The 26,671-nt window shown below is 40.8% G+C and overlaps 1 protein-coding gene across 1 annotated transcript in view; it reads left to right on the top strand.

The window, feature by feature from the left end:
* rxfp2a (relaxin family peptide receptor 2a) overlaps positions 1-24,357 on the top strand; it is a 122,267-nt gene extending 97,910 nt beyond the window's left edge. The window contains exons 12-20 of the mRNA XM_037687368.1: positions 398-472; positions 2,150-2,218; positions 3,754-3,825; positions 3,928-4,157; positions 14,696-14,841; positions 15,867-15,962; positions 18,377-18,545; positions 23,773-23,991; positions 24,092-24,357. Of these exons, the coding sequence (XP_037543296.1) occupies positions 398-472; positions 2,150-2,218; positions 3,754-3,825; positions 3,928-4,157; positions 14,696-14,841; positions 15,867-15,962; positions 18,377-18,545; positions 23,773-23,991; positions 24,092-24,357 (1,342 nt within the window). The remainder of the gene's footprint in view (positions 1-397; positions 473-2,149; positions 2,219-3,753; positions 3,826-3,927; positions 4,158-14,695; positions 14,842-15,866; positions 15,963-18,376; positions 18,546-23,772; positions 23,992-24,091) is intronic.
* The last annotated feature ends 2,314 nt before the right edge of the window (positions 24,358-26,671 follow it).

Consider the following 26,671-nt stretch of genomic DNA (forward strand, 5'->3'; position numbering starts at 1 on the left):
TATATATATATTGCCAAATATAAAACATTATATAGAATTTGATCTATATTGTTTGCACTGACATTTTGATCAGAACTGAGATAATTTATTGCAAGGTAAACAACTAATTTCCTTTACATTATTTTCAGTGTCAATGAACCTTATGAAAGTAGTTTTCCCGTGTCTATGAAAACACTGGCAGAACAGCAAATAAAATAAAACTGCAGATTTAGTTTTGATCAAATTCATTCAAATGTTTTATATTTGGCAATCATTTTAAGACTTTGTGCTTATTTTATGTCTTTTTTTGTTACAAATAAACTAAATGTTGTGTTTAGTAAATAACTCTACAAATCATTTGCTACTTTTGCGTTGGTTTTCCATTTTTATATATATATTTTCTTTTGACCCTGTTAAGGAATCTGTCCAGCAACAGGATCAAGAAGCTGCCAAAGAACACATTTAGGAGCCTTTCCAAAACCCTTGTGAAATTGTAAGTAACTGACATCTATTTTTTCCAAGAAAAAGAGAAAACAAACTCTTCAAAAAGGTGGTTCCCCATTGGGCTGTGTCTAGTTATCAAATGAGGGAGTGTAAAGAATATCTTGAGACTTTAGTGGGGTTTTCTACTTGCACAGCTTCTAGTCGCTTGAGTTTTAAACATGTTCCAAACCGTGTGTGACGTTTCTCTTGAGCTAGTCACGGAGTCGCTTCTGACGTTGTCTCTGTTTCAAAAGTGGCTTCACTGGAGGAATGCAACATTTGTAGCTCATGTCTGAGAATTGTCTGTGCAACATGTGCATGAGTTTCCAATATGGAACTTTATCAAAATATTCTAATTTTCTGAAACACTGAGGTTTGGGTTTTCATTATCTGTAAACCATAATTACAAGAAATAATGGCTTGTAATATTTCACTCTATGTGGAATGAATTTATGTAATATATGAGTTTCACTTTTTGAAGTGAGTGACAAAATATATTGAACCTTTTCATGATTTTCTTACTTATTTTTTGTGAGATGTACCTGTAAAAACCATGCATACTGTCTAATGTTCCCACTGTAAATTGTGGATCGTAATAAAAACTTGACACCTCAAATACTTTTTTTTAAAAAGATTTGTTGAGGCAAATGTGGTCCGCATGTTTAGAACTCAAGCTGGCAGCACACATTGTAATAAGCACATTAATTAATTAAAACAGTAATTTATTGGTGAAAACAAGCCGATGTGTGTTTGCAAAGTCATCCAGCTGAGTCAAAAGCATAAAAAGTGCAATAGATTTTGAAAACCATTAAACAAGAAACAAGTATCTCGTTTGAAATGATGAACGACTTTATATAAAATTAAAGAACATCTGATTCTCCTAAAAGTTTACACCCATATTTTTTAATAAAAGCTGCTGTACATATCACAGCTTCATGCATCATGTTAAAGAGATCCACATGGTGTGTTTGGTAGTAGTTGGTGTAAATAATGTGTTATTAATTTTTTTTTTAAATGCATGAAGATGGATGGAGACACATTTCTACAAGAAAACAGCCTGTTCTGAGGAAGCTGACCAGGAAGGTTTCATGATTCATGTCTTATTCGACATCAGTTTTCCTTGAAGTTGTCTGGCAGACTGTTTTATGTTTTGTGGTTTCTGCAGCTGTGTGAAAAGTATCGAATGGATGGGATTTATGGTTTCTGTTCTGGATCTCACCCAGTTGTGCTGACGTTGGTTCACTACATGTTCAGTCAATTAGAATATTTCTTATTTTGTGGACAAACATTATGCAAATAAATAAAAAAAATTTGCACCTCTTAAAAAACAAAGAAAACTCACTTGTTAATTTTTGCCTATATGATCATAATTGAACCTGCTGTGTGTTTTGTTTTGTTTGTTGGGGATTTGTTGCTGAAAGTGGGAAGAACAAATGAAGTGTTGCAAATCAAACGATGATAATCTAAAACACACAAGCACACAAATACAGATAAATGTTGATGAGGCGACACTCAAGAGCGCTCCTGTCTTTCTGGTTTTGGTTGGAGAAAAATTGTTCTTCAGGAAGTAGACAGCTGTTTATTCTCAGACCAGAGCCAGTCTGCTTCCTTCATTTATCTGAAAACTGTGTCATATTTAATCAAGAAAAGTTTTAATAAATCTGTCATTATGTCTATCCTTCCTAAGAAATATATCGTACAATCCTCTTCAAATTCATCCGAGCCACGTCAGCCACCTGACACGTCTTCAGTCTCTGTAAGTACACACAAGCTTTACACAGTGCCCTCTTTAGCCCCTAAACTCAGAATTATTTACAATCAGAGCTCTAAACTTAAAGGAATAGTCTAGAGATTTTTGAAGTGATGTTCTGCCAAATATGCATCGGTAGTATGAACACGAGTGACCCCCGCGACACGAAAAGGAAGAAGCGGTAAAGATGATGGATGAATGGGTGGATAGTTAGTACCGTATGAGCCAAGACATCAGGCATAGAGTAAGAAGAAAAGTGCAGAAATTGTCCCCATCTAGCATAACCAGAGCCTGTGTTGTTTACTTTCAGGCTTATAAAACAACTAATATAAAAATGTTATACCAGTGTCAAAGATTTGCCGGATTAGCTAATAATAAGTAGGAATGCACAATATGATCAGCATGGTATTGGTATCGGACAATATTAGCGATAAAGTTAAATATCAAATATTCCATCAAAATAACTCACCGATATAAAAGGCGGTGTTTATCTAGATATATATATATATATACATGGCACTGTTTTTGTAGGACAACTCAGTGACAAGGATGCCTGCAGCACCAGCATGTTATGACATCACACGCACTGTTCAGTTTAAATATGTGAAAATTTACAAATTTGCTCTGTTTGAGTGTTGTCATTGTGTTAGAGTAAATGTCATGAATAAATTTGACATTAAACAAAATCATAGTTGAAGTGTTACATTATTTTCAGCCCCCTTTTTGGCATCTGCATTTGGTAGTTGGCCAAACTGACAAAGACCATGCAGAATAATGTAGTATTTTAATTCCACAGCAGAGAATTGTAGTCTCTGTAAGTAGGTCTAGGGGGGGATATCGGTATTGTTATCGGTATTGGTTATCGGCCAAATAAGTTTTAACATATCGGCATATCGGACATCGGCCAAAAATTCAATATCGTTCATCCCTGTATAACCCTTTTCACTTTTGCGTGATGCATTCAACAACCTCTGGATGATGACATTTAGTAAGATGGATGTTGTTGGATTGAGAAAACAGCAGCAAACTAAACAAACAGCAGAATACAAAAGTGTAGAAGTTTAATTTTAGCCAACGTAGCATTATTTCACACATGTATGACATTTTTTAGATTGTTTTTAATCAGAAAAACACTACAAGCTGGCCTCAGTTCAGCTAACCATTAGCCTAACCTGGACAAAACTTTTTGCTTCTGTCGCCACACTCCGTGCTCTGTACCTGATATCAAGGCTAATAAAGTGCTACCTATCAACAGAACATCACTTCAAATCCACCAGACTATCCTTTTGAACTTAAGTCCTACACCTAATGCTCCAATCGCCCTTTAAAACAATTTTTAAAAAAATAAACAGTTAAACTTTGGGTCCAATTCTTTTTTAAAAATAAATAAATTAACCATGTTGTGGATGACTGATAATCTACACCAGCATGTAGCCCTTTGGAAAAGAAAAGTCCAGCTTGAAAATAATTTAAAAAACTATCCTCAGTATGGTGGTTAAGAGTGTATGTCCTGTAGTTTGATGTTTACTTCTTTTCATTAGGTCTGTGGAAGGTATTGAAATCCCAGATATTCAGACAAAGATGTTTCATCAGATGAAGAACCTCTCCCACATGTATGTATAATTTAGATATATTTTTTCCAGCCTGTTTTTGCTTTTATTTATCTAATTAACTCTGTTATTTCCTCTGTCACCACCTTTTTATTTTCACGTCAGCTACTTTAAGAAGTTCCAGTACTGCTCCTACGCACCTCATGTCAGGTCCTGCAAGCCCAACACAGATGGCATCTCATCCTTCGAGGACCTTCTGGCGAACATGGTGCTGCGGGTGTCTGTGTGGGTCATGGCCTTCTTCACTTGCTTTGGAAACCTTTTAGTCATCGGCATGAGATCACTGATTCGTGCGGAGAACAACCTGCATGCTGCCTGTATCAAAGTCCTTTGCTGTGAGTATCCACACACTCTCACATTTTTTAACACATAAAATAAACTGCTTGTAAAAGTAAAAGCACCAGAATGCATTTCAGTTTGTACGTAAGAATTGGGATTAATCTTGAACCCCCTAATCTGAACATCTACAACGTCTTTTTGTAAATTAAAGGCATGGAGTACCTGAAGGAATGCCTGTCGCTCACTGCTTTTCAAGGCCTAATTTTAAAATAAATTGTCTTATGCTAACAAAAGATGGAGTTGGAGTTGTCCCATACATCCATCCATCCATCCATTTTCTTCCGCTTATCCGGGGTCGGGTCGCGGGGGTAGCAGCCTAAGTAGGGAGGCCCAGACTTCCCTCTCCCCAGCCACTTGGGCCAGCTCTTCCGGGGGAATCCCAAGGCGTTCCCAGGCCAGCTGAGAAACGTAGTCCCTCCAGCGTGTCCTGGGTCTTCCCCTGGGCCTCCTTCCGGTGGGACGTGTCCGGAACACCTCACCAGGGAGGCGTCCAGAAGGCATCCTAAACAGATGCCCAAGCCACCTCAACTGGCTCCTCTCGATGTGGAGAAGCAGCGGCTCTACTCCGAGTCCCTCCCGGATGATCGAGCTTCTCACCCTGTCTCTAAGGGAGAGCCCAGACACCCTGCGGAGAAAACTCATTTCGGCCGCTTGTATCCGAGATCTCATTCTTTCGGTCACAACCCAAAGCTCGTGACCATAGATGAGGGTGGGAACGTAGATTGATCGGTAAATTGAGAGCTTCGCCTTTTGACTCAGCTCTCTCTTCACCACGACAGACCTGTACAGCGCCCGCTTCACTGCAGACGCTGCACCTATCCGCCTATCGATCTCACGCTCCATTTTTCCCTCATTCGTGAACAAGACCCCAAGATACTTGAACTCCTCCACTTGGGGTAGGACCTCCTCCCTGACCCAGAGAGGGCACTCTACCCTTTTCCGGCTCAAGACCATGGCCTCGGATTTGGAGGAACTGATCTTCATCCCGGCCGCATCGCATTCGGCTGCGAACCGCTCCAGCGAAAGCTGTAGATCACGATCTGATGAAGCCAATAAGACCACATCATCTGCAAAAAGCAGAGACGCAATTCTGAGGCCACCAAAACGGATCCCCTCAACACCTTGGCTGCGCCTAGAAATTCTGTCCATAAAAGTTATGAACAGAATCGGTGACAAAGGGCAACCTTGGCGGAGTCCAACTCTCACCGGGAACAAGCCCGACTTACTGCCGGCGATGCGGACCAGGCTCTGACACCGGTCATACAGGGACCTAACAGCCCGTATCAAAGGGCCTGGTACCCCATACTCCCAGAGTACCCCCCACAGGGCCCCCCGAGGGACGCGGTCGAAAGCCTTCTCCAAGTCCACAAAGCACATGTAGACTGGTTGGGCAAACTCCCACGCACCCTCCAGGACCCTGCTGAGAGTGTAGAGCTGGTCCAGTGTTCCACGGCCAGGACGAAAACCGCACTGTTCCTCCTGAATCCGAGGTTCGACTATCCGACGGCCCTCCTCTCCAGAACCCCCGAATAGACCTTACCAGGGAGGCTTAAGAGCGTGATTCCCCTGTAGTTGGAACACACTCTACGGTCCCCCTTTTTGAATAGGGGGACCACCACCCCGGTCTGCCAATCCAGGGGAACTTCCCCCGATGTCCACGCAACATTGCAGAGTCGCGTAAGCCAACACAACCCTACAACATCCAGAGCCTTAAGGAACTCTGGGCGGATCTCATCCACCCCTGGGGCCCTGCCACCGAGGAGCTTTTTAACCACCTCGGTGACCTCAGCACCAGAGATTGGAGGGCCCGACCCAGAGTCCCCAGGCTCCGCTTCCTCAGTGGAAGACGTGCCGGTGGGATTGAGGAGGTCTTCAAAGTATTCTGCCCACCGACCCACAACATCCCGAGTTGAGGTCAGCAGCAAACCACTCCCACTATAAACAGTGTTGGTGGCATACCGCTTCCCCCCCCTGAGACGCCGGATGGTGGACCAGAAACGTCTCGAAGCCGTGCGGAAGTCGTTCTCCATGGCCTCTCCGAACTCCTCCCATGCCCGAGTTTTTGCCTCAGCAACCACCCGAGCCGCATGTCGCTTGGACTGCCGGTACCCATCAGCTGCTTCCGGGGTCCCACAGGCCAAAAAGGCCCGATAGGACTCCTTCTTCAGCCTGACAGCATCCCTCACCGACGGTGTCCACCATCGGGTTCGAGGGTTGCCGCCCCGACAGGCACCGACAACCTTGCGGCCGCAGCTCTGGTAAGCCGCCTCGACAATAGAGGCACGAAACATGGTCCACTCGGACTCAATGTCCCCCACCTCCCTTGGAACATGTTCAAAGTTCTCCCGGAGGTGGGAGTTGAAACTCCGTCTCACAGGAGACTCTGCCAGACGTTCCCAGCAAACCCTCACAATACGTTTGGGCCTACCAGGTCTGACCGGCATCCTCCCCCACCATCGGAGCCAACTCACCACCAGGTAGTGATCAGTTGACAGCTCCGCCCCTCTCTTCACCCGAGTGTCCAAGACATGTGGCCGCAGATCAGATGAGACGATGACAAAGTCGATCATCGAACTGCGGCCTAGGGTGTCCTGGTGCCAAGAGCACATATGGACACCCTTATGCTTGAACAAGGTGTTCGTTATTGACAATCCATGACGAGCACAGAAGTCCAACAACAGAACACCACTCTGGTTCAGATCAGGGGGGCCGTTCCTCCCAACCACACCCCTCCAGGTCTCACTGTCATTGCCCACATGAGCATTGAAGTCCCCCAGCAGAACAAGGGAGTCCCCAGAAGGTGCACTTTCCAGTACCCCCTCTAAGGACTCCAGAAAGGGTGGATAATCTGAACTGCCGTTTGGTGCATAAGCACAAACGACAGTCAGAACCCGTCCCCCCACACGTAGGCGGAGAGAGGCCACCCTCTCATTCACGGGGGTGAACCCCAATACACAGGCACCAAGTTGGGGGGCAATTAGTACGCCCACGCCTGCTCGGCGCCTCTCACCAGGGGCAACTCCAGAGTGGAAGAGTGTCCAGCCCCTCTCAAGGAAACTGGTTCCAGAGCCCGAGCCATGCGTAGAGGTGAGTCCGACTATTTCTAGCCGGAACCTCTCAGCCTCACACACCAGCTCAGGCTCCTTCCCCACCAGTGAGGTGACATTCCACGTCCCAATAGCCAGCTTCTGTAGCCGAGGATCAGACCGCCAGGGTCCCCGCCCTCGGCCACCACCCATCCCACATTGCACCCGACCCCTTTGGCCCCTCCCACAGGTGGTGAGCCCATGGGAAGGGGGACCCACGTCTCCTCTTCGGGCTGTGCCCGGCCGAGCTCCATGGGTAAAAGCCCGGCCACCAGGCGCTCGCCCACGTGCCCCACCTCCAGGCCTGGCTCCAGAGTGGGGCCCCGGTGACCCACGTCTGGGCAAGGGAACACTAGGTCCATTTGTGTTTTCCATCATAGGGGTGTGTTTGGGCTGCACTTTGTCTGGTCCCTCACCTAGGACCTGTCTGCCATGGGTGACCCTACTAGGGGCATAAAGCCCCTGACAGCATAGCTCCTAGGATCATTGGGACACTCAAACCCCTCCACCACGGTAAGGTGGCAGCCCAGGGAGTATTACAAAATATGATGGTGCTCAGGGAGTGTGCTGAGGATGACTCTCAGCTACTTTAGATATTTGCAGCCATTTTTGTGTTTGTTGAGATCACTTAATAGCTACCATCTTGAGTGGTGTTGACTCCTAAAGTTAATCTGCTGTAGATGTACATTAAGTGATTCACTTCTGAGAGTTTCATTAAAAGTTGTTAAAAGTTCCTAAAAGTTCTTTCATTAAAAGTTTTTCATTAAATGTTCTGTAACCTCTGTGTGCTGCTGCCCCTCTTGGCCAGGATTCTCTTGCAAAAGAGATTTATAATATCAATGGGATTTTCCTGGTGAAATAAAGGTTCAATAAAAATTTTTTAAAAGCTGTCCACTGGTACACATACACAAACATGGGTAAGAGCGTTACTGTCTTTCGCCTAAGGCAGCAAGCAATAAAATCAAGAGAAAAAGAAATAGCAGGAAAGCGAAAGCCATTTTCGAGTCATAAAATGTAACTCAAGTCTTCAAAGACAGGGAATAAGTAATGCATCAGGCTTGCTTTTGTCTATAATTAAAAACATAGATGCTTGTTACGAGATGAGGCACCAGGTAGAGCATCACAGTAACGTTTAGCATTTTGTAAGAACTTGCTCAGTGTAAATTGTCAGTCTGCAGTAATCAAGCATGAAAAAGAAGTAATGGAATAATGCCTAAGGACATTCAGTCCTACTTCTCTAAGCTGCAGTCCCACAGGTGCAGATGGAAAATAATGTGTGAGGCAGGGAGCAGAGAGGGAGCTGCATGTAGTTTGCAGTAAATAAAAGTCACCCCCTCTGGTTTAAGTATGATACCGTATAAATAATGTTCTGAATGGCTGTGCTGAATTATGCATTTGCAAGAAACAACTGGGATGACAGATTTAATGGTAGGAGTTTTGTGCAGAATCTTTAACAGCATTAGGATTGTCCTTTTTTTTTTTAACTTATTTGAGCAGAGAGCATATGTGTCTTTATGCTCTATATTTATTTCCTGCTGCTAAAAAAGCTGGGCAGTGGTGTAATTGTTTCTGTGTTGTTTGTCAGCCATATTAGCAAAATAGTTCATGAAGAAAATGAACAGATATTAATGAAACTCTCAGGAAGTAATCGCTTGATGCACATCTACTAGTGATTGATCTTTGAAGTCAGCCCAATTCAAGATGGCCACCAAAACTAATTTACTTTTGAAAACACAATAAATGGCTATAAGTCAGTCATTTTTACAAATATTCAGCTAATATCATATCAGAAAATGCATTTATAATGGATATCTACTGTATATGGTAGATTTTCCCCCCAAGAAACACTGAAGTGCAGTAATTTTACTGGAAAGTTGTGGGAGCTTTTGACAAAGTAAAACAAACTTTAAAAGGATTTTTAAACTCTGTCAAGAATGGTCATGTTTATTGACAACACAAAAATAAATAAACAAACAAATAATCATCAATAATAATAATAATAATCATCTCATCAGAGAGACTATTTCCTCAGGCAGCTGAGACAAGCTGGACTGGGAAGCTCAGTCCTCACCTCCTTCTACAGGTGTGCAGTGGAGAGCATCCTCTGCTCCAGCATCAACGTGTGGCATGGAGGCTGAACAGCTGCAGAAAGAAAAGCTTTGCAGAGAGTAGTGAAGGCTGCACAGAAGTCTGTTGGAGTCATTCTCCCCACCATCACAGACATCTACACCTCCAGAGTCTAGCAGCTTCAGGGTAGAAGCTGTTCCTCAGTGTAATGGTTCTACACTTAATGCTCCGTAACATCCTGCCTGAGGGGAGCTGGGGCAAAAAGTGTGTGTGCTGGATGAGTGGGGTCCTTCATGATGCAGGTGGCCCTCTTCCTGCATCTGGAGGTGTAGATGTCTGTGATGGTGGGGAGACTGACTCCAACAGACTTCTCTGCAGCCTCCATGCCACACGTTGATGCTGGAGCACAGGATGCTCTCACTGCACACCTGTAGAAGGAGGTGAGGACTGAGCTTCCCAGACCAGCTCGTCTCAGCCGCCTGAGGAAGTAGAGTCTCTGATGAGCTTTCTTGATCAGGCTGGTGGTGTTGCCGCTCCAGCTCAGGTTGTCATTCAGGTGCACACCCAACTACTTGTAGCTGGAGACCACTTCCACCGTAGATCCTCCTATGTTCCTAACATACATAAATACATAAGTATGTATGTACACATACATACATAAATAAATAAATAAGAACACCAAGAAAAAAAAAAGAGTGGTTTATTTATTTTTATGAGACCATCTAAGGGTTAAAAGTATTTTTGATATCAACATTCTTTACATATTGTTTAGATATCGATATTTTAGATTTAGATTTCAATATTTCATCAGCATTGAATTGTCCTAGTAGGTCTTATTCATGTTTAAGATGAATTAAACAGACACTAAATATAACTAACCTTATTCTGACAGAATCTAAACCTTTGTAATCCAAGCCCTAGAATTGACCTTTTACTTCATTTATGACTCAGTTTGGTCTCAGCAACTTTTGTGGGTCTACCAAGTCACATACACAAGCACACACACACACACCCGCCTGTCTCTCAAGATTAAAAGGCATTTTTCCTGCTGACTGCGTAATTTCAGGCTGCAGGGTTGAAGTAAGAAATAAGTCCAAAAGCTTTCAGAGCCCCACTCAACAACTCTGGGGTGGGAACATTTAGTTTTTAGGCCAGTCGAAAGAGAAGAGCCCACTGACGTAAACAAATTATTTGCTCTTTCAAGCCTAGGGCCAAATATTTCAGATTTAGCTGCTATTTTTATTAGCAGAGTTCAGAAAATCTGTTTCATTCATTCACTGTAGTTTAGGCTTTTTTTTTTTTTTTTTTTCCATATTTTGCTTTTAATGTCTGAGTGACCTTTTTATTTAAGCAATTATATCTCTGACAACAAACCATTGAAACAGATTTGCTCTTTTTGAAAAGCCTAATTATAATGTCAGACAAAACCTAAAAATTCTGTCTTCACATGCTGATGTCTATAGTCTTGCCTACCTTATAAAGTAATAGTTTAGATCCTTTGAAATGAAGATTTGTTGAAGGCTTGTGAACCATTAATATCTTACCTGTTGTATAGCTCTTTAAAAGTCTTCAGTTTGGAAAAAAAAAAAACGTGTTTAAATTTGACAGGATTGATGAGCTGCTGTTTTAAAACAACTACAATCTCAGATAAATAATAGTGGTTCTATGTGAACACTATTTTCTAATCTATTAAATTATTGTAAACTTCACATTACATATTCAATCATATTGGAGTCAATGCTTTTTTACTTATTAAGCGCATCTACATGTAGCTGTTGCATTTTCTGCTGCAATGTTACAATATTTTAGAAGAATAAGTGTGTTATGAGAGCAATAACCCACTTTGATCCTGACTTTGCTCAGATTAGTCGTTAGTTCATCAGTCTAATAGAAATTAACCTTATTTCTAAAATTTAGGTCCTTCAAATAGCTACAGTGGTGCTTGAAAGTTTGTAAACCTTTTATAATTTTCTATACTTCAGCGTAAAACATCATCAGATTTTTTTACACAAGTCCTAAAAGTAGATAAAGAGAACCCAGTTAAACAAATGACACAAAAATATTATACTTGGTCATTTATTTATTGAGGAAAACCATCTGTAAGGAGTTTGGACTCCACCAATCCACAGTCAGACAGATTGTGTACAAATGGAGGAAATTCTAGGTCATTGTTAAACCTCCACAGGACTGGTCGACCAACAAAGATCACTCCAAGATCAAGGTGTGTAATGGTCGGCGAGGTCACAAAGGACACCAGGGTAACTTCTAATCAACTGAAGGCCTCTCTCTTATTGGCTAATATCAATGTTCATGAGTCCATCATCAGGAGAGCACTGAACAACAATGGTGTGCATGGCAGGGGTGCAAGGAGAAAGACACTGCTCTCCAAAAAGAACATTGATGCTCATCTGCAGTTTGCTAAAGATCACCTGGACGATCCAGAAGACTATTGGAAGAATGATTTGTGGACGGATGAGACCAAAAAAATAACTTTTTGGTTTCAATGAAAAGTGTTATGTTTGGAGAAAGGAAAACTCTGCATTCCTGCATAAGAACCTGATACCATCTGTGTGAAACATGGTGGTGGTAGTATCATGGTTTGGGCCTGTTTTGCTGCATCTAGACCAGGACGGCTTGCCATCATTGATGGAACAATGAATTCTGAATTATATCAGAGAATTCTAAAGGAAAATGTCTGAACATCTGTCCATGAACTGAATCTCAAGAGAAAGTGAGTCATGCAGCAACACAATGACTTGCAGCAAGAAGGTTAAAGAAGAATAAAGTTCATGTTTTGGAATGGCCAAGTCAAAGTCTTGACCTTAAGCCCATCCAAATATTATGGAAGAACCTGAAGCAGCAGCTAATGTGAGGAAACCACCAACATCCAGAGTTGAAGCTGTTCTGTACAGAGGAACGGCTAAAATCCCTCCAAGTGTGTGTGCAGGACTGATCAACAGTCACTGGAAACATTTAGTTACAGTTATTGCTGCACAGGGGGGGTCACACCAGATACTGAAAGCAAAGGTTCACATACTTTTACCACTCACAAATATGTAATATTGGATCATTTTCCTCAATAAATAAATGATAAAGTATATTATTTTTTGTCTCATTTGTTTATCTGAGTTCTCTCTACTTTTAGGACTTGTGTGAAAATCTGATGATGTTTTAGGTCATATTTATGGAGAAATATAAACAATTATAAATCAATCAACCTTTATTTATACAGGTAAATCCCATTGAGCCTCGAGGACTCATTTACAAGAGAGACCTGATTTCAACAAAGAAAGATGACAACAATGGACAACAGCAACAACAATAAACAGTTATAAAAAAAGCATACTACAGTTTGTTTGTTTTTAACAAATAGGATAGCTAAAAGGAAAAGGTAACAAAACAAAAAACAGCTAGATTCCAAGACAAATGTAGAAAACTAAACAGGAACATGTCAGCATTGGACCCTGCCAGGTGTCCAACAGATTCTTAAAAAGCCACTTAGAGAGGTCAAGGTCGAGAGCTTCAAATCTTTTTGTAAGACGTTCCAGGAAACAGGAGCGGAATAGGAGAAGGCCCTTTTGCCTAGTTCAGTCCTCACTGAGGGAACTTTGCAGGTAATAATGTCCTGAGAGCGCACTCCGTAGCTGCACTCACGCAGAGACATGTAGGAGGAGATGTATGAAGGCAGCAGACCAAGAAGTGATTTAAAGATGAAAATGTACCAGTGAGAGAGTCTGCGTGAAGTTAATGATGTCCAGTTAACCAGTGAATACAGGGTGCAGTGGTGGGTACGATAATCACAGCCAGTTATGAATCTTAGTGCACCATGATAGACAGCATCCAACATCTGCAGGGTTCTTGTAGGAGCGTTCATGTAAATAATGTCACCGTAATCAATGGAGGGAAGGAAGGTCACAGATACAAGGCGTTTTCTAGCATTCAGGGTTAGACAGGATCTGTTTCTGAAAAGGAAACCCAGTTTAACTTTCAGTTTCTTTATAAAGTTTTCCACATGGAGCTTAAAAGAGAGATGTGAGTCGACCAAGATACCCAAATATTTATAGGAATCAACAAACTCAATAGGGACACCATTTGAGGATAAAATCGGAGGAAGAACTGCTGGGACCAACTTCCTATTTGAAAAGAGCATCCCTTTGGTTTTGTCGGCATTTAGGACAAGTTTGAGGCGAAACAAATCTGTCTGGATGTAGTTGAATGCAGATTTCAAAAGCTGGAAAGCCTTAGCAACAGTTTTAGCTCGACAATAAACAACTGTGTCGTCAGCATAGAAATGTATGGATGCATTAGGGATGTTTTTACCTACATTATGTATGTAGATTGTAAAGAGGGTGGGTCCTAAGACTGAGCCTTGTGGTACACCATTGTTGACTGTTAAATAACTGGAGGAAGTACCATTATGTTGAACACATTGCCTCCGGTCTGAAAGATAGTTAGAGAACATAAAGAATTCACAAACTTTCAAGCACCACTGTATCTACAACAGGTAAGATACTAACTGCCCAAAACGTTTTGACATTACCTCACTTATAAAGATCTAAACTATCATTTAAAAAAAGCCATTTTTCATTTTAGTTATGTTGATTATGAAAGCTTTAGCTGAAATATTTAAATGTATTTTTAGGAAACTCAGAAACAAATGTACTATTTAACCAAATTACTATATGTACAAAAAGTTTGTTATCTATAAAGAACCTCAGAGGTGTTCAGTCTTTAACACAGTGAAAATGTGTTTATGAAGGGTCTTTACTGGAATCATCTATAAATCCTTTTCAACTGCTGGTCACATCATTCAGTTTGTTTCCATTTTGTGCTCTCAGTTTTGTTTCGTTTTTAGTTGGGTTTCATGTGCAAACGTCAATTTATAATCCTCACACCCAGATTGGCTGTTTCAGCTAATTATTGTTTTTGAAATTTGCCCATAAATGCAGTCTTTGTCTTTCCTCTGCTCATTTACCTTTTACACATCTGTAACTTTCAAGTGCTCAGTTCTTACTTGCAGAGCTCTGTATTTTCTGATTTTTCATGTTTAGTTTTTTATTCTTATCATTCAATTTTTATTTCGAGCAGAAAAACAGGTGCTCAAGTATTAAAATCATCTTGGCTTGATTAGTTCTTCCATTGACTCACTTCTCACCCCCACACATACCCACCTGCAGGCATCGTCATTCAAACCTGCATGTGGGTCTCCTCCTGCAAGTTGTTACTCTTGACTGCTCTCAAGGCGAGCAATATTTTGTTTTGTGCATTTTAATGAGACATTTCTTGTCCAACAGGAAGCACCAGCGGGTGCCAGCTGGACACATTTAGTAATGTCATACTTGGAGGATTTCTCTGGGCATAATCTGTTTCTTATCGTCCAGGTGCAGACTGCCTCATGGGTGTGTACCTGTTCTTTGTCGGGGTGTACGATGTGAAGTTCCGCGGGCAGTACAATCAAAACGCCCTGATCTGGATGGAGAGCGTGGAATGTCGCACCATTGGATTTCTGGCCATGCTCTCTTCTGAGGTACTTTAACTTTTACCTTCTCACAAATGTCTATAAAAGTACACACATTATTATAGACACACTGAACAGCAAGTCTAAGGCCTATAACATTATCCTTAACTGCTTAAAATGAACTTTTTATTTTCTGATTACTTGACATTTTACTTTACCAGTGTTTTCTGCAGTTCCTTAGTGTGTTTTTATATCGTGTTGTTTTGGTTTTTGTTTTAACTCTAGTTATGTATGTAGATTTTATTCAACAAGAATCTTATGTTTAATTTGTACTTGTGTTCAGGATGTCGGCAAAATAACTTTTTGTTTTACTGGGTTGACAATAACTTTACAAGTAGTTCAAAAGTAAACATTGGCAGGAAACGAGACTACCATTAGGAAAATAAGAATGGGAACACTGCGTTAATTGAAATGCACTCACTGGCCACTTTATTGGGTTCAACTGCTTGTTATCACAAATAGATAATTATCCAATCACATGACAGCAACGAAATGCCTTTAGGCATGCAGACACGATGAAGAAGTTCAAATAGTGCATCAGAATGGAGAAGAAAGGGGATTTGAGTTACTTTGAATATAGTTGTTGTTGGTGCCAGATGGGCTGAACTAGGTATTTCAGAAACAACTGATCTACTGGGAGTTTTACACAAAACCATCTCTAGTATTTACAGAAAATGGTAAAATATATTAATAATGAGCAGCAGTTGTGTGGACAAAAATACTTTGTTGATGAGGAGACTGGTTCAAGATTACAAAATGGAAACAGTTGCTCAAATAACTACTCGTTCCAACCAAGGTATGCAGTATACCATCCCTAAATACACAGCATGTCCAACCCTGAAGCAGATGAGATACAGCAGCAAAACATTGGAAAAACATCATCTAATGTGTCTTGATTCACTATCAAGACCGTCCCTTCTGGGCGCCTAATGTTTTTATCAGCGAGTGTGTTAATAGGACTGACTTTGAAATGTTTGAATGGAACAAAATGCATTTATTAAACTTTTATTTATGATTTATGTGTTTTGTTCCAGGTGTCTGTTCTCCTCTTGACATATCTGACCCTAGAGAAGTTCCTGGTCATTGTCTTCCCCTTCAGCAACCTCCGCCCAGGCAAGCTTCAGACAGGAGTGAGTTGACTCATCTGATCAAAGACTGAAAGTCTGTCTTTGTATGGGAGTTCTTTGCTTTTATCAACTGTTCATCCACTTTCTAGCTCAGATTTGGCAGGCTTGTTCCTTAGGAGCCAAGGAAATGCACTATCTCATCCTGTAAGAAATACTGCATCAAAATGTGTCCGCCTTTTATGTAATTGATCAATCTTAGCATGTTAAAACATATTTGGTGGTAGCTCTCACAAGTTTTTGCTACTGTAAACATCTGCTTTAGTTGGCATGAATCCATTTTTTTATCAGGATATGTTTGTTTCAGCACAATCTTTCTATAAAACATAAATTCTGCTTCACTTTGTCCCCTGCCACCTGCTCATGTCTCAGAGACAAAATCTGTTGTAAAGTCAGATTACTTCCAGCTGCTTTCAGTCTGTACAGACAGAATCACATTATGAGTTCCTGTTTAAACAAATTCCAGCTAAACAGGATCTTTCTCAACCTTATTTGTGCACAGATGTTTTAATGACCACAGGGTAGACTGGTAATTGTTTTTGGCAGTCTGTCATCAGTTTGTGCATATTTCACTTTCTGTTTAACTGAAGTAAATCGGTCACATCATCTGCATGAAAATACAGGCCTGCCGCTGACATTGGAAGTTGTGACGCACAGAGAGAAGAAATACACTAAAAACATCCGTCATTATTAATGTGACTGATTGTCAGGGCTTCATGTCTCTACAGATGTTACTTCAGAAGCACATCTGCTCATCAGACTCTTTTACTGCTGCTTACTTTACTGCTTATGCAGTGTTTTATTTATTTTTTTACTATTTTTTAATAGATTAAAGTTTGTATGTAAATATTCAACAAAAGATTCCTTTCAAAAGTTTCAGTAAAATCTGTCAGTGACTCATTTGATATTTTGATATCGGACAAATACATGTACACACGCAGGCAAAAAACATTATTTCTAACTAAAAGTTTTAATAGAATCTTATTGTTGAGCTCAGATCTCAACTAATCAGACCTCAGGTCAGTTTATCAGACGCCATGTTCTCTCATGTTCCGAGGCTAAGAGCAAATCTTGTCAGATTGCATCAAGTCAGATCAGTTCAGGACACGGATTTACCCAGCATGCCGAATGTGGCGATCACCAAGGATCAATTCTGTTGCAGTCGCTGTAGCCCATGCCAAAAGAACCTTTGGTCTGTGAGGGATGTGTTCAGGGGATTTGTAAATCCTGACTACAGAGCAACACTTTCCAACAACAAAAAAAAGCATCATAAAATAATTTGTTCAAAGCATTACTTCTACTTACTTTGATTTAAAATGATTAAAAACTGAGCTCAGCTCACTTCGGTCGTTTAAAGTGTCAAATAATTGCCCATCCCTCCATCAGTAAAACCCAGGCTTTTCTGTGCTTCAGGGGTATAAGTATGAGCTCCAATGGTTCCGGCGGTGTTCTGTCAATATTCTAAAAATAGCTCGGGTACATTTTAAAAGTCTGCGACCTTTAAAATGTACCTGTTTTAGACAATATCAAACAGTTCCAAGAACAGTAGGAAGAACTTTAAAAATATGTGGAGCTTCATTTCAGCCCAAGTGCATAGAAGGTTTGCAATGCTGCGTTCGTTTTCTTATTGTAAAATTGTACACATAATATGATGTCACTATTTTTGTTCTTGTTTAATTAAAAGTAAGTCACTTCAACCGAGTATTGCGTTAAATGAATTTACCGTGAACATGTGATGGTGATGATGATTGATGGATATGATCATGCCATATCAATCAGTGAAATTGACTGATTTTGTCTTTATGTTCTTTGTGCTGTGGCAGCCATCTTGAATCAGGTTGACTCCAAACTTTAATCAGTTGTAGAAGCACATTCAGTAATTATTTTTTCAGCGTTTCAGTAAAATCCGTCCAATAGTTAATGTGATATTTTGCTAACAGACACACACGCACAGGCACTTAAACAATCACCCACCTTTCACAGCAGTGGACGTTGAAATTGTAGTGATCATGTTGAGCATTCAGGCAGAACAATTCCTCTTGAACAGATTCTGCCCTTAAACCAATCATCAGTTCATGTCTTCTTTTACAATTATTTACCGTAGCTGATCTCAGTTTTATACATTCTCATATTTAAGTACTGGCATGTTTAGTTGAAATATTTCTTTAAATCAAACGTCATTTAAAGCAGAAAGCTGTTTTATTTATTTATTTACATTTTTCTCTCCTGACAAAGATTGAGCCTGAAATGTCAATAAACAGAAGATTATTGGTCTGAAGTAAATCTTGTAGCTTCGGCTTCAGTTAATTAAATGTCAATGAGAAAGTGGAAATTCATTGAGTCAGAGATGCTCTTAATAGTTTTTCACTGTGTGTTTGCAGAGTACTACAGTTTTTGCCTGTTTGTTGTTCTAATACAAGGTGATCCTGTCTTCTCTGTGGCTGATGGGGTTCATCATTGCCGCCGTGCCGCTCATGAACGAGGACATCTTTGGGAATTACTACGGGCGCAACGGGGTCTGCTTCCCCTTGCACTCTGACAGGGGAGAAAAACCTACTGCCAAAGGGTACTCCACAGGAATCTTTCTGGGTAAAATTAAAAAAATTAAAAATTATTGTTGTTTTTTTCCTCTTTTCCCCCTTTCAATTTATAATAAATGTAACAGCTTCATGCGTTTCTCAGAAGGGAAGAATGGGATTTCACTCTTCTTTCTTCTTCTTCTTCTTCTTCCAGCTTTTACCTTTTCAGGGGTCGTCACAGCGAGTCATCCTTGTCCATCTCACTCTGTCCTCTGCATCCTCTTTCCTCACTCCAACTACCTCAATGTCCTCTCTCACTGCATCTATATATCTCATCTTTGGCCTTCCTTTTAGTTTTTTCCTGGCAGCTGAATTTCTAACATTCTTCTACTAGTATACCTACTGTCCCTCCTTTGGACATGTCCAAACCATCTCAGTCTAGAATAAAGTCCATGCTCAATAATCCAGGTATACAATCCAACATTTTTCAGTCAGGTCATCTGGACTGTTTCTTTTTTTGTGCTGAAACGTTTCGCCTTCGATCCGGAAGGCTTCATCAGTCAAGGAAACACACAACAAAACTGATTCTTCCCCCAACAACTTACTCCAAAGTGGAACAAACCAGTTTGTTTGTCGAAGCCTTCCAGATCGAAGGCGAAACGTTTCAGCACAAAAAAAGAAACTTTCCAGATGAGCTGACTGAAAAATGTTGCATCTCAATCTAGCCTCTCCAACTTTATCTCCCAGTTGTTCAACCTCTGCTGTACTTCTGACAATGTCATTCCTAATCCCATCCATCCTTGTCACTCCTAAGGAGAACCTTAACGTCTTCATTTCTGCTACATCTAGTTCTTTCTCCTGTCTTTTTGTCATTGTCTCCAGACCAAACAACAATGCTGGTCTCAAAACTGTCTTGTAAACTTCCTTTGACCTTTGCTAACACCCTTTTGTCATAATTGACTCCTGAAAATTTTCTCCATCCACTCCATCCTGCCTGGACTCTCTTTTTCACCTCTTTACCACACTCCTGATTTTCCTGGACAGTGGACCCCAAGTACTTGAACCTTTGTGACCTCTGCTCCTTGTAGTCTCACTGTTCCACCAGTCTCCCTCTCATTCACACACATGTACTCTGTCTTACTATAGCTGACTTTCATTCCTATTCTTTCAAGTGCATACCTCCACCTCTCCAAGTTCTCTTCCACCTGTTCCCTGTTCCCACCACAGATCACAATGTCATCTGCAAACATCATAGTCCATGCGGATTCCTGCCTGACCTCAACTGTTAGTCGGTCCATCACCAGAGCGAACAAGAAGGAGCTCAGAGCTAATCCTTGATGCACTCCCACCTCCACCTTGAAGCTATCTTTCACTCCTGCAGCACATCTCACCACTGTCCTGCTGTCCTTATACATGTTCTGTACCAGTCTAACATACTTCTCTGCCACTCCAGATTTCCTCATGCAATACCGCACCTCCTCCCTCGGCACTCTGTCATTTACTTTTTCTAAATCCACAAAGACACAATGAAGTTCTTTCTGACCCTCTCTGTACTTCTCCATCAGTCTCCGCAAAGAAAGATGGCATCTGTGGTGCTCTGTCTTGGCATGATACCATACTGCTGCTCACAAATAATTACCTCTCCTCTAAGTTTAGCTTCCACAACTCTCTCCCAGATTTTCATTGTGTGACTCATCAACTTAATTCCCCTGTAGTTACTACAACTCTGTACATCACTCTTGTTCTTAAAAATGGGCACCAGCACACTTCTTCTCCATTCCTCAGGAATTTTCTCACCCTCAAATATGTCATTGAGTATTTGAGTCAAAAACCTCACTGCCATCTCTCCAAGATCTTTCCAAACCTCCACTGGCATGTCATCAGGTTCTACTGCCTTCCCCTTCTTCATTCTTTCAGAGCTTTCCAGATTTCACTCTCACTAATATTTCCTACTTCCTGGTCCACAGCTTCTATGACCTCTTGACTCTATGACTCTTTTTTCTGTTTCATTCTCTTCTTTCAGTAGCTCCTCAAAGTACTCCTTCCATCTTCCCGTCACATTCTCTTCACTTGTTAGAACATTACCATTCCTATCTTTAACAAACCTCACCTGTTGCACATCCTTTCCCACCTGATCCCTCTGTCTAGCCAATTGGTACAAGTCCTTCTCACTATCATTAGTATCCAACCTCTCATACAACTCATCATACGCTTTCTGCTTTGCCTTTGCCACATCCCACTTTGCTCTACATTGCATCTCCTTATATTCCTGCTGCCTCCACTCTTATAGGTCACTCTATGTTCTTCCCTCTTTTGGAAATATGTGTTGACTACAGCCATTTTCATTCTCTTGGCAAAATCCACCACCATCTGTCATTCCTGGTTTCTTTCCTTGACACGAAGCCTTGACACCAAACCCATCACTTCCTCATCCCCTCCATTTCCTTCACCAACATGTCCATTTAGGTCTGCTCTGATCACCACTCTCTCCTCCTTGGGAATAGTCTCTATCACTTCTTCTAGATCCTTCCAAATTTTATCTTTCTCCTCTACATTACATTCAACCTGTGGATCATAACCACTGACAATGTTTAGCATCAGATCTTCTACTTCTACCTTCAGGCTCATCACCATATCTGACACTCTTTTCACCTCTACTACATTCTTTGCCAACTCCTCCTTCAGGACCACCCCTACGCCATTTCTCTTTCTATCTACACCATGGTAAAACACCTTAAACACTGCTCCAATTATGCAAGCCTTACTTCCCTTCCACTTGGTCTCTTGGACACATAAAACATCTACCTTCCTTCTCTGCATCATGTCAGCCAGCTCTCTACGTTTGCCTGCCATTGGCTCCACATTTAGAGTTGCAACCCTCAGTCCTACATTCTTGATTTTACTCTTCTCCCTCTGTCTCCTGACACATTTCCCTCTTCGTGGTCTTCATCTAACAGTACTACAATTTACAGTATGTCGGCACCCCGTTTGTCAACAGCACCGGTGGCGGTCATTGTTTACTTGGGCCTCGACCGATCCTGTATGGCACACGTGTCAAACTCAAGGCCCGGGGGCCAAATGTGGCCCTCGTTGACATCATCTCTGGCCCCCAAGATGATATGTGAAACGTAAAATACTTTTATCCTTTGAATTTTTTTCAGTAATCTTTGATTATGGTGTTGAAAGCACAACAGAGAAGATCAAATGAGACCAATCAAACTCTTGTTGAGGAATCTGTGACCAAGAATATATGTTCGGTATCTGATTTGAGTTCATGTCGTTTCTGAAATTGGCCCTTAGTTTGACAAAAGGTTTTAATTTTGGCCCCCTTTTGTAAGTGAGTTTGACACCCCTGCTGTATGGTGTCGCTTATATGAACTCGCATATTAGTTTTGGCAAAAGTGTTTTAGGTCAGATGCCCTTCCTGAAACAACCCTCACCATTTGCTTGGGACCGGCATAAGAGATACACTGGCTTGCACTCCCTAGTGGCTGTTTTGTATTTCACTAATCAAATAGAGTAATCAATTTCTCAGTCTTGTAGGATTCGTAAGTAATATAAAAAATTTCATCTTTTAATTTTTGAAATTTCTGCAGTAATCTGATGATGAAGGCTATATTTATATATGAATACCTATATTTTTCTTGTGTGACGACAAACTAAAGGAATTTTTTTTTTCACTCAGTAAACTCAGGGGATTTCTCAAAAATAAATGATTAGCCTGGGTTCTTATTACTCTGTGTTCTCTCTGAGCTCCAGTGTTGAAAAAAAAACAAACACTGAATGATGCTGACATTCTGTCTTAAGGGTTGCCAGCATTCCTGTAATCAGGGTTCAGCTTTTAACAGGCTGGATTATTTGATCCGAAGGTGCAGCTTGTGCTTTGGCTTCTTGTACTGATTTTTTTTTTTTTAAGGCAGGATTGTAAATATTCATGTGAGGTACTCTGTTTTAGGAAGTTGTCTGGGTTACGCACACATCTAGAGGCATGATTTTTTTTTTTTAAAGTATAGTATGCCTTGATTAAATGTTTGTCACCTGCTGCCTTTCATGCCAGAATTGAAGACAATGATCATCTTATGTTGAGAAATGATTGTTTAGCCATCTTGTTAAACCATGGAAAATATGCTCAGTCTCTTTGTGAGATCTGTTGTGTATGACTCTCAGTTACTACCATGCCAAATCTTAGCTCTTTATCTAACATATAACTGAGTTATAGCTATATCAGTTTTAAGTCAGTTGGCTGCAGCAGCCATCTTGGATCAGGTTGACTTCAAAAGTTGTTCAGTGTAATTGCATATTCAATTATTGCATTTGTTAAGTGTCAATTTGTTCAGTGGTTTATGAGCAATTTTACTAACATACAGACACGCACGCAAACCCAGAATATTTTTTGCCTTTCTGCAGCGGATGTTAAGAATGTCCACATGTGAATTTTTCTTTATAAAAAATGTTAACGTTGTCATCAAATGGCTGCAGAAGGAACACAGAAAAAAACAGCAGCCACATACGTTTTAAAAATCATCTTCACTGAATTCAATGACTCACGCAGAAAAAAAAATTAGATTGATTGATTTTTTTTTTTTTTTTTTACCAATTTGTACTTTTGCCACCACAAACCTCTCATATTTCAAATGAGTACCTATTTTTAAATATGTTTCACAAAACCGGTGTCGGCTCCCATTTTAGATCAAGGTTTTAACTTAAAGTGTTAATAATATATATTTCTAAATAAATAATTGCTGCTAAATATCACATTTAATATGACTATTAAGCATATGTTAGAAAAGTCCATACATTTTTTGGAAAAAAAAAAACAAAAAAACTTTTTGGATTACTTTAGATAGTTGTTTGAAGCTAATAGCTACAGGTAAATTATTTCACAGAGTATGCACAAATTAATAAAAAAAATTTAATTTATTGTATACCTCTGATGCACAATGTCCTTTTTTGACTTGCATTACATTATTAATGTTAGTCTTTGATTTATGCTGCAGTTCTCACCAAAATTATCAACTTATTATTTGTGTCCTGGCGTTATTTTAGATGCTATTTAGACACAAACTGTTTCACCCTTTTTAATTGTAAAATTTTAGCGCCATCCTCCTGCAATCCAATCCAAACTGGAAACACTTCCCATCGACGATGAGCTCCCAGCTCCTCCGTTTTCACAGTGTGAGGCAGGAAAGCCCCTTTTTTCTGCAGAGACATTCATTTTAATTTTTATGCTTGTCATTGCTTTGCCAAAGTGCAAGGCATTTGAGTACATGTGTGAATAAAGTGAGCATTTCTTTTAGGTCTAAACCTGGTGGCGTTCCTGGTGATCGTCATCTCCTACTCCAGCATGTTCTTCTCCATCTATAAAACTGGAATCAACGCCACAGACGTGAGGAGCAGACTGCACAGAGATGTGGCGGTGGCCAACAGGTTTTTCTTCATCGTGTTCTCTGACGCCCTCTGCTGGATCCCTATATTCTTAGTAAAAGTTCTCTCCCTTCTGGAAGTGGAAATACCTGGTAAGATATGAAATCAGGCCCTTGTAGAATTTCTTCATTATCCTACAAGTCTTAATCTTATGAAGGGCGCTTTTTCCTGTTTTAAACTTTTCTCCTTCAGTCACAATCTCCAGCTGGGTTGTCATTTTCATCCTTCCGATCAACAGTGCCTTGAACCCCATCCTGTACACGCTCACCACCAGCTTCTTCAGAGAGCAGGTGGAGGTTTTACTCTGCCGCTGGCAGAGGAGACACACCTTGAAGAAAGACCGTAAAAGCCTCACCTCCTCCACGATCTTTATGGAGACGACACGAGCGCCTTACTGCCAGGCGCCAGCCTACCTCCAGCAGTTGTCTCTGATTGATGCAGACCCTCGATACGCCTGAGAGAGCGTTCTGCAAACTGTGCCATTTTGTAAACTACGGGTCATAAGCCTTTTTTTTTTTTTACTGATGCATTTTTAAGCTCCCACATGACAGTAGCACTGTTTGACAGACTTCTACAATCACTGTGCTGTTTAAATCATGCTCTGGTGATACTAAATGTATTTTGTTTTAATAACTAATTCTCATACACAGGCGGCACTTTGGTCTTTTTTCTGACTTTTCTTGTTCGACCCAAAGCCTCCTTAACACGGACGTGAGGAGCCAGGAGTGAAAGCATCCATGTTGCAGCTTGTGGATGACTTTGTGCATCATTTCAACTACAGCTGTATGCGTGACTGCAGGCAGAATTATATCAATGCTAACACAAAAATTCAACAAGATAAGTGCTTGTAATGCTGTTTAAGAATCTGCATAGTACTGTCACATGGAGGGTGTTCAGATCTGTAGTTTGTAATCCGTTTTGGGTTACCTGATTGCAAGTGGTCATCTCTGATTGAGTGAATTAACATCAAGCACTAAAATTATTTTTGCAACCAGATGTCACTTGCTCCGTGTGCATTTACACGTCACACATTGAGCTGTCAGTTCAGTGTGACCGCAGGATAGCTAATGTTTTTGTAAAAGCTGCAATACATCGAGACCTCCATTAATATTTTAGCAGAGCCTTTTGAGTCACATTTTGGTTTAGTTATGTCTATAAAAACTTCATTGCCCAGCTCTGTCATAGCAAAAATGAGCAATTTTGACCTATAAGTTGCTGTATTAATCAGGAGGATGCAATGTGATGTAAAGCTCTCAAACTGTTGTCCTATAATTAATGCAGCACTTTATAAAATGAAGTGACCGCAGTGGGGGCAAAAACAATCAGAACAAACATTAAACCAAAGAGAAACTCATCCATTCACTGTCCTGTAATCATCTTCTTCTTTTGGTTGTTCCATTTATCAGGGGCTGCCACAGTGAGTCATCCTCCTCCATCTCTGTCGTCTGCATCCTCTGTCCTCACTCCGGCTACCTCCATGTCCTCTCTAACTACATTCATATATCTCCTCTTTGTCTTTTTCCTGGCAGCTGCATTTCTACCTCCTGCCTCGACCTTCATGTCTACAGCTCATCTCACCACTGTCCTGCTGTCCTCATACATGTCCTGTACCAGTCTAACATACGTCTCTGCAACTCCTCGTGCAACTTCACAGCTCTTCCCTCTAACGGCAGAAAGTTGGTGTCTGTGATGTTCTTTCTCTGCATGAAACCATACTGATGCTCACACACTCACCTCTCGTCTACGTCTAGCTTCCACAACACTCTCCCAGAGCTTCATCATGTGACTCAACTCTCCTGTAGTTGCTACTACTCTGCACATCACCCTTGCCTTGCAATCTACTGATTTTTAAATGATTCTTTGGATTAAAATTAATTTTGATCAACAAACATCTCATTGAAGCATTTAGCCAGAAAAATGAAAAATAAATAAGTACTTTTAGAATATTCTCGAGGGTTGAAGTTTAACCATCTTTTATCAGTTGGCAGCTGAGCTACCATTGACTTGTTTTACCCTGAAACGTGTTCTGTTGTTGGTGTGGGGTCACATCAGTTCCACAGGAGGTCCTACAGCTTCACTCAGGATGGATCATGTTCAAACTACCAACCATGAGTAAAAAAAGTGGTCCATCTCTGAAGATGGTCTGACGAAAAACTTTTTCATTTCGCATTCAGACAATTCAAAATTGTATTCAGCCCCTTCTGCACGCAGTCTGATCATTACGATCTGTTGATCTGAACAGCCCTTCTGTTGGTACTTTAATGACCTCTGACTGTATCCCAATGGGAGAGAAGCAGCAGATTATCCATTTATCGCACAGTTCCACCCATTTTCTTTTCATAGAGACTGGAAAACTCAGCTTGAGAACACAAATCAGTCAGTGAGCGGAAATGTTGAGTAGTTTTGTTGCTGAAGGGCACAAAAAAATAAGAATGAAACTTGCTCTGAATTATAATAAAGGATAACATAAGTAAAAGTGCAAACCTTCATTAGCTTTAGGTGAAATAAATTCATATAAAAAAACATTTTATTATTTCTTTTAGCAATGAAAGTATGAATTTTTGATGGATTTATGACTGTTTAAGTTGTGTGTTTTCTATCACAGACCAAAAATCATTCATGTTAGATGAAATGATCACTCTGAATCGTCCCCAGGTGTGGGTGATGGTGTGGGTGATGGTGTGAATGGTTGTCTCGTTTTTATGGGGTCTTGTGATGGACTTGCACCCTGTCCAGCATGCACCCCGCCTCTCGCCCAGTAACCACTGGAGG

The sequence above is a fragment of the Nematolebias whitei genome, chromosome 14 (assembly GCF_014905685.2).
Source record: "Nematolebias whitei isolate Nwh7 chromosome 14, NemWhi1, whole genome shotgun sequence".
In the NCBI taxonomy this organism is placed as follows: Eukaryota; Metazoa; Chordata; class Actinopteri; order Cyprinodontiformes; family Rivulidae; genus Nematolebias; species Nematolebias whitei.